The 9,008-nt window shown below is 40.5% G+C and overlaps 1 protein-coding gene across 8 annotated transcripts in view; it reads left to right on the top strand.

Moving 5' to 3' along the window:
- dazl (deleted in azoospermia-like) overlaps nt 1-9,008 on the top strand; it is a 178,582-nt gene that overhangs the window by 77,433 nt on the left and 92,141 nt on the right. For all 8 annotated transcript variants that reach the window (XM_043690185.1, XM_043690181.1, XM_043690180.1 and 5 more), the window contains exons 5-6: nt 4,750-4,816; nt 5,592-5,719. In XM_043690185.1, the coding sequence (XP_043546120.1) occupies nt 4,750-4,816; nt 5,592-5,719 (195 nt within the window). The remainder of the gene's footprint in view (nt 1-4,749; nt 4,817-5,591; nt 5,720-9,008) is intronic.

Raw genomic sequence — 9,008 nt, 5'->3', positions numbered from 1 at the left:
TGACAGTGCCTCACACCTGATGACCAGGTTTTTTCCTGCGATGGAGAGCGATTGTAACTTCCATCTGCCCAGATTCTGCCTCACTTTGCTGATTCGCTCCTCCCAAGACTTGGCGCACGCCCCAGCACCTTCAGGTGGTCGGTCCTGACGGTGAAGGGGATTAGGGATTGGTCGGCCCACTTCCCGAAGGCATGGCCTCGCTCTTGCCTCGGTTGACCTTGATCCCTGAGGCTATCTCATATTCCCTTTTTGCCTTCCTTATCTCCCTCTTAAGAATGCCCCTGTACTCTTTTTACTGTTCAGGAGATCCATTTGACCTCCGTTGTCTGTATTTGTGATTTTTAAAAATTCGTGACTAGCACTTCAATATCCTTCATTCATCCACTGTTCTGTAATCGTACGAGCTTTACCTTTCATTCTAACAAGAACGTAATGACTGAATGCCGGTTATCACATTTTTTGAAAGCCTTCCACTTATCAGATATCCCTTTACCAGTGAGCAGTCTATTCCAACTTTTGAAAGTTTTTTTTTAATCATACCATTAAAACTTGGCTTATTCTAATTTAAAAACAAAACTTGAATTTTTATGGAAGGCTTATCTTTTTTTATAACTATTTTTTAAAACCAGTAGAAATCTGATTACTAGACTCTGTGTTCCCCTACTAACACTTGAAGGGCTTTTGCCCGAAATGTTGATTTTCCTGCTCAGATGCTGCCTGACCTGTGCTTTTCCAGCACCACTCTGATCTAAACTCTGGTTTCCAGCATCTGCAGTCCTCACTTTTGCCTCCGTGTTCCTGTACTATCACTTTAGTCACTTGGCTTGTCTGTCTTACACAGGAGGTCAGGTTTTGTTCCTTCCCTGGTAGGAACATCTACATTATCAGGTTTATTATTTACCTGTCTGCATATCACCCCCTGACTCCGCAATGGCTGTCCACTATCTATAAGACTTACATCAGGAGTGTGATGGAATAATTCTCACTTGCCTGCATAAGTGTACCTTCAAGAACACTTGAAAAGCTTGACACCATTTATGAACAAGTTGCTGGTTTGATTGGTAGTATATATGTAAACATTCTTTCCCTGCGTCACCAATGTTCAGTTGCAGTACTGTGTGCTATCTACAAGATATACTACAGTAGTTTATCAAGGTTCCTTTGACAACAACCCACAAGCATTGCCATCCAGAAGGACAAGGGCAGTGAATATATTAGAACATAGAATGTAACAGCACAGTACAGGCCCTTCGGCCCTCGATGTTGCGCCACACTGTGAAAATATCTGATGCCCATCTAACCTAATCCATTCCATTATTATCCATATGTATGTCCAGTGCCCATTTAAATGCCCTTAATGTTGGCAAGTCTATTACTATTGCAGGCAGGCAATTCCACACTCCTCCTCCTGAATAAGAAACTACCCCTAATATCTGTCCTAAATCTATGTCCACTCGTGTTAGCCTTCACAAAGAAAAAGGCTGTCACTGTCCACCCTGTCTAACCCTCTTATTATCTTACTCGTCTGAATTAAGTCAACTCTCCACCTTCTCTCCACCCTCCACGTGCCGCCTTAACAAGTGGGTGACAACTTTCAGAAACACCAGGATACCGAGATCTCTCTGTTCATCTTACACTGCCAAGTATTTTACCATTAGCTCAGTGCTGTGCATTCCTGTTACTACTTCTGAAGTGAGCTACCTCACACTTTTCTGCATTAAACTCCATTTGCCACCTCTCAGCCAGCTCTGCATCTTCTTTATGTCCCTCTGTAACCCACAATATTCTTTGGCACTATCCACAACTCTGCCTACCTTAGTATCATCTACAAATTTATTAACCCATCCTTTTATGCCCACGTCCAGATCATTTAAGAAAATGAGAAACAGCAATGGCCCCAAAAAAGATCCTTGCCCCTGGTAACTGAGCTCCAAGATGAACATTTCCCATCAACTACCACCCTCTGTCTTTGTTCAACTAGCCAAGTTCTGATCCAAACCGCTAAATCACCCTCGATCTCAAAAGTCTGCATACTGTGCAATAGCCGACAATGTGGAACTTTATCAAACGCTTTACTGAAGTCCATATACGTCAACATCAACTGTTTTACCTTCATCCATCTGTTTGGTCACCACCTTGAATAACTCTAAGGTTAGTGAGGCACGACCTACCCTTCTCAAAACCGTATTGACTATCTCTGATCAAATTATTCCTTTCCAGATGATTATGAATCCTATCTCTTACCCATAAACGCAGTAAGGTTCACTGGCCTTTAATTACCAGGGTTGTCCCTACTTCCCTTCTTTAAACAAGGGTACAATATTTGTTACCCTCCATTCTTCTGCCACTACTGCTGTTGACAATGATGACATAAAGAGCGAAGCCAGAGGCTCTACAATCTCTTCCCTGGCTTCCCAGAGAATCCTATCTGGCCAAGGGGGTCTTGCCTATTTTCAGATCTTCCAAAATTACTAAAACCTCCCCTTTGTCAACCATAATCCCATCCAATCTTGTAGCCTGTATCTCCGTATTCTCACTAACATTGTCCTTTTCCAATGTGAATACTGATGAAAAGTATTCATTAAGCGCTTTCCGTATGACCTCAGATTCCACACACAACTTTCCACTACTATCTCTGGCCCTAATCTTACTCTGGTCATTCTTTTATTCCTGATATACCTATAGAAGGCTTTTAGTGTTTTCCTTGATCCTATCTGCCAACAGCTTCTCATGTCTCCTCCTGGCTCTTCTTAGCCCTCTCTTTAGATCTTTTCTGGCTAACTTATAACTCTCAAGTCCCCTAACTGAGGCTTCACGCCTCATCCTCACCTAAGCCACTGCCTTCCCCTTGACAAGAGCTTCAACTTCTTTAGTAAACCATGGCTCCTTCTCTCGACAACTACCTCCCTGCCTGATAGGTGTATAATTATCAAGGACCTGCAATATCTGTTCCTTGAATAAGCTCCATACTTAAGGGTGTCCATTCCCTGCAGTTTCCTTCCCCATCCTAAATCTTGCCTAAAAGCATCGTTGCCTTTCCCCCAGTTTTACCTCTTTCCCTGCAGTACATACCTATCCCTGCCCATTGCTATTGTAAACCTAACCGAATTATGGTCACTATTGCCAAAGTGCTCACCTACCTCCAAATCTAATACCTGGCCAGGTTCATTCCCCAGTACCAAAGCCAATATGGCATCTACCCTTGTTGGCCTGTCTACATACTATGTCAGAAAATCCTCCTGCACACATTGAACAAAAACTGGCCCATGTAAACTACTTGAGCTATCGTATTCCCAGTCAATATTGGGGAAGTTAAAGTCCACTGTTACTCTCACTCCTCTCTAGAATTATCTTTGCTATCCTTTCCTGTACATCGCTGGAACAATTCAGAGGCCGATAGAAAGCTCCCAACAGGGTGACCTCTCCCTTTCTGTTTCTGTTAGTACATTACCTCTCTATGTCCTCTCCAAGGCATTCAGTAGCCTGACTTGGAAATATTGCCACCACTTCAGTGTTGTGAAGTCGTCATAGGGACATGAATTGACCATTTGAGTCCTTTGAGACTGTTCCATCATTAACGGAAATCATGGCTGATCTGTGGCCTCACTCCATATACCTGTCTACGGCCCATATCCCTCAACACCTTTTGTTATGTCAATTTGCTGTAATGCAATTGACAAATTGAGGAGGCTGTTTCTAAAGCGTCAACTTTTTTAAAGGCCCCATTAGTTTCAATGGTGTTGCTATTACACAAGTTTTTGTAATATGGGATTGCATGAGAATGGAACAACTGCAGTGAAGCATTACTGAACCTATCTATCTTAGATTTAAAATTAACAACTGATTATGCATCTACTGCTGTTGTGGAAGAGAGTTCCAAACATGTACCACCATTTGTGTGTTTAAGTGCTTCTTAACATTTGTCCTAAACAGTCTGGTCCTAATTCTCAGACTATGCCTCGTAGTTCTACAATCCCCAACCACTGGAAGTAGTTTATCTTCCTTTATTCTGTTAATACCTTAAAGGATTTGATCAGATCACCCCTTAAACTTCTAGAGAAAGCAGGCTTAATTTGTATAATTTCTCCTAGTAACTTAAAATCCTTTTAACCCCTGAAATCAAGGTATCATTCCGGTAAGTATGTTGTACTCTTGGAATACCCTAGAGTTCCCTTCTGGGCAGCATTTTGAGAGTAGTTAAATTACATGGACTGCAGTGCTTCAAGAAGTACTAGAGAAGGGTGACATATACTGGCCCAGCCAGTGAAGTATATCACATAAATGAATAATTTTTAAAGATCCTGTTTAATTAAGTGCACCTATTGAAGAAAAGGAATTTCCTGTCACTTCTGTTTGATGCAAAATATGTTGTGCCTCATTTAAAAGTACCTTGGGTTATATTAATAGAGCTAATTTTTAAACAAAAATCTGTTTTTGTCATAACTTAGGCTTCAAGCTTGCTCCCTTCTATTTGACTTTCTGGAAATTGGTATTTTATGCAGTTCCAAGCATTGTGGAAGTAACTTAACATACTTGACACTTCAAAATCTTGGACTATTTGGCTTTCTTTTATTTGTAGAATCGTGGTGATGTTTAACCAGGCAAAAATTTAAGTTTGACAATACTGACTAAAATTGATTACTGTGACCTTTTATTGAATGCAAATCATCAGAATAGATCATCCATTCCTTGACAAATGCCATGTTTTGTGGTGCACTGGAATTATCGGTTGATTGGCTTTCTTTTTAGTCTCAGATCAGCTTCAAAGGGAAGAAATTGAAGATAGGACCTGCAATTAGGAAGCAACAAGATTCATGTAAGTGGAGTTTGTTTATCATGGTGGCTGAAATATAAATTGTTTTATTTGAAGACTATCACCTGAATCCTTGATTAGGATGAAGTGCTTTGGTCAAAGTAATGGTTTTGATTCAGACAATCCCTGCCCCTCTGTTTTGAAAGGTTTGCTACTGTTTGAACACCTACTGCTACTGTTACTGTCTATCTCTTGGTAATGGAGTGTGCTGATCCCAACAATGCATCATGTAATAAAGTTCAAAGTATATGCATAAGTGGGTTTGCATCTTATACATCAGACTACATATTATGGTGCTTTACACTCCTTGTTTTAATAAAAATATTGTCTTGATATTTTACTTATTTTTTAAAGTGCTTGTTTACAGCAGTCTCGTATCTGACTGCTTTTCAACTCTTCCTGAGTAATGATGGAAGAATGCTCAAGTTTCTGTTATGGTCACTGGCAAAAGCTGATTTTCTATTGTGATGACAGCTAGAAGGTTTTTGTTTGTTCTTTAACAGTAACTCAAGTTTATTACAGTTCTATTAAGCAATCAATTTTAATACACGTGGGTGAGCAAATAAACTGGAAAGGTAAAAGCCAGATTTCCATGGTTCTAATTTAAAGCAGATTAAAGTGCAAGTAAAACAAATATTTGGTGAATTTGATAAAATATCTACTGTATGGGATACACTAACTATGCCTCAACATTACTTGTGGGGAATCATAGCATTTTGCTATTCTTTTATGAATTATATTCATACACTTTTTTTAATATTGATTTTTTCTTATCAAGATCCTATTCATTTGGTTCAGGCAAGACCAGCTCCTCTAATAACATCACCAACTCCTTGTGTGTGCCAAAATGCCGACACATACTTTCAATCACCTGGATTTCCTGGGTCAGCTCTTCAGTATGTACAAGTAAGTTAATTTAAGAGCTGGTTTTGTGTACAAAATTTAACTCCATTTGAACACCTACTGCTTTAGATATGAATTTTATTTAGGTAGTGTATTTTTAGAAAATAATTCTGGTTATATGATTGGAAGGGGGTTGAAAAATCCAGAAACAATACTCTGCAAATGTGTGAAATGAATATCTTTATGATTCTGTTGTCCTTTATAGTTCACAATTAAAGCACATTACAAAGTAAGTAAGCAACTATTTGGTGAATTTGACAAAATATCTCCTATATGGGATACACTAACTATGCCTCAGCATTACTTGTGGGGACATTTTGCCATCCTTGTATGAATTACATTCATGCACTTTTAACGTTCTTCATTTTTTTTCTCTTATCAAGATCCAATTCATCTTCCACAATTAACGGGAAAGTTTTTAACTGCATGTTTAGCTGATCCTAATTTCAAATCAATGTTTTCTTAACAGTAATTTATGACTTAAAGCGCAGAATAAGTTTTGGCATCTAAGTAAAGACCTGTAAACTTGATTTTACATAATCATACTGAGAGTTAGTGTACTTCACCCATATCAATGTGGCATTGTCTTGCTCACATTTAAGTTGTGAAGGATGGTAATGTAATGACAATACTTGTTTTATTTGTTTCTAGGATGTGGGTGATGCCTGCTAGGCCAGCATGTATCACCCTTTCCTAAAAGCCCAGAAACTATTGACTTGTAAGGCCATTTCAGAGAATAGTTAAGAGTCAACCACATTGCTGTTGGTCTGGAGTCATATGGGAGTCAGGTGGAACAGGCTAGAGGGGCTGAACTCCTGCTTTCTATATGTAGAGCAGACCAGTAAGAATAGTAAATTTTTCTTTCCTAAAGGACGTTGATGAACCAGATGGATTCTTTAAAATAATGACTAGTGGTTACATGATTGCTATTAGTTGATTTTTATTTTTGAAGTTGTTTCACTGATTTTATAAAATTCAACCTTCTTCATCTCTCACGATAGGATTTGAATCCATGACCCCAGAACCTTAGTCTTGGGTTCTGGATCGTTAGTCTAGTGACATTATTTTCACTCTTATTAATTACTATTTTCTATTTTTGCTCGTTTCATCAGCATTTTAACTGAATTCCTATAAATTATGTTGAATAATTTTACACAGTTGCTAGTGAATATAACTTCTGTCAGCACTTTTTTTTAAAAAAGATGTATTCATTTTGTGGGATGTGGGTGTCACTGGCTGGCTAGCATTTATTGCCCGTCCCTAGTTGTCCTGGAGAAGGTGGTGGTAAGCTGCCTTCTTGGACTGCTGCAGTCCACCTGCTGTGGGTTGACCCACCATGCCATTAGAGAGGGAATTCCAGGATTTTGACCCAGCAGTAGTGAAGGCAATATATTTCCAAGTCAGGATGGTGAGTAACTTGGAGGAAACTTGAAGGTGATGGTGTTCCCACATATCTGCTGCTCTCCCCTTCCTAGATGGAGGTAGTCGTGGGTTTGGAAGGTGCTGTCTGCGGAGCTTTGGTGAATTTCTGCAGTGCATCTTGTCGATAATACGCACTGCTACTAAGTGGTGCTGGAGGGAATTGATTTAGTGTCAGTCAAGTAGGCTTTGTCCTGGATAGTGTCAAGCTTCTTCAGTGTTGTTGGGGCTGCACTCATCCAGGCAAGTGGGGAGTTTTCCATCACACTCCTTACTTGTGCTTTGTAGATGGTGAACAGGTTTTCAGGAGGTGAGTTACTTGCCGCATTATTCCTAGTCTCTGATCTGCTCTTGTAGCCACTGCATTTGTGGTGAATCCAGCTGAGTTTCTGATCAATAATAACTTCCAGGATGTTGACAGTGGGGGATTCAGTAATGGTAACACCATTTGAGTGTCAAGGGACAGTGGTTTGATTGCCTCTGATTAGTGATGGTCATAGCTTGGCATTTGTGTGGCACAAATGTTACTTGCCACTTGTCAGCCCAAGCCTGGATATTGTCCAGACCTTGTTACATTTGGACACGGACTGCTTCAGTATCTGAGGCGTTGTGCAATCACCTGTGAACATTCCCACTTCTGACCTTATGATGGAGGGAATGTCTTTGAAGCAGCTGAAGATTGTTGAACTGCAGTACCTTTTGAAGTCCTGCAGAACTCATCCTGGAGCTGAGATGACTGATCTCCAACAACCACCACCATCTACCTATGTGTCCAGTATGACTCCAACCACTGGTGAGTTTGCCCCGATACCTATTGATTCCAGTTTTGTCAGGGATCCTTGATGCCACACTTGGTTCAATGCTGCCTTGATGTCAGTCACTCTCCCCTCTCCTCCGGACTTTAGCTCTTTTTTTTCCCCCATGTTTGAACTAAGGCTATAATGAGGTCAAGAATTGAGTGGCCCTGGCGGAACCCAAACTGGGTGTCAGTGAGCAGATTATTGCTGAGTAGGTGCCACTTGATAGCACTGTTGATTACACATTCCATTGCTTTACTGTTGATGTGAGAGTAGACTGATAGGGCGGTAATTGGTCGGATTGGATTTGTCCTGCTTTCTACATACAGGACGTACTTGGGCAATTTTCCACATTGTAGGGCAGATGTCAGCATTGTAATTGTACTGGAGCAACTTGGCTGGGGGAATGGCAAGTTCTGGAGCACTACTGTTGGAATGTTGTCAGGGCCCATAGTCTTTGCAGTACCTAGTGCCTCCAACTGTTTCGTGATATCTTGTGGAGTAGTCAAACTGGCTGAAGACTGATATCTAGAATGCTGGGATCACTGGAGGAGGCTGAGTTGGATCATCCACTCTGGTTGAAGATTGCTGTGAAAGTTTCAGCCTTATATCTTGCAGTGATGTTCTGGGCTCTTCCATCATTGAGGTTGGATATATTTGTGGAGCTGTTGTTTAATGATCCACCACTATTCACGACTGGGTGTGGTAGGACTGCAGAGCTTTGATCTAATTCGTTGACTGTGGAATCGCTTAGCTCATTCTATCAAATTGGTGACTATTTCAGTCAGACCTAATTTTTGTTGCTCTGAAGGCTATACTGACCAATTACTTGAGGCTGGAAGCATGAAGGTTTTGAGAGAGGTCACTAAGTGGTGTTCATCTATTGAGAAATTTGTCTTCATGTTTAAGTTTGTTTAATTTAGTATTTTGCCTGTTCCAGCCCTTCACGTAGGATAAGAGGTTGGAAGAGAGGAAGGAAATGCGTCTCTGGATCATTCACAGCAGGTGGCATCAGGTTGGTGCCAAGGGTCTACTGTCAAGCTCATTAGAAAGTGATCATTCTGTGAATTTTTTTA

Source organism: Chiloscyllium plagiosum, chromosome 5 (assembly GCF_004010195.1).
Source record: "Chiloscyllium plagiosum isolate BGI_BamShark_2017 chromosome 5, ASM401019v2, whole genome shotgun sequence".
Taxonomy (NCBI): Eukaryota; Metazoa; Chordata; class Chondrichthyes; order Orectolobiformes; family Hemiscylliidae; genus Chiloscyllium; species Chiloscyllium plagiosum.
This window is presented reverse-complemented; position numbering and strand designations above follow the sequence as displayed.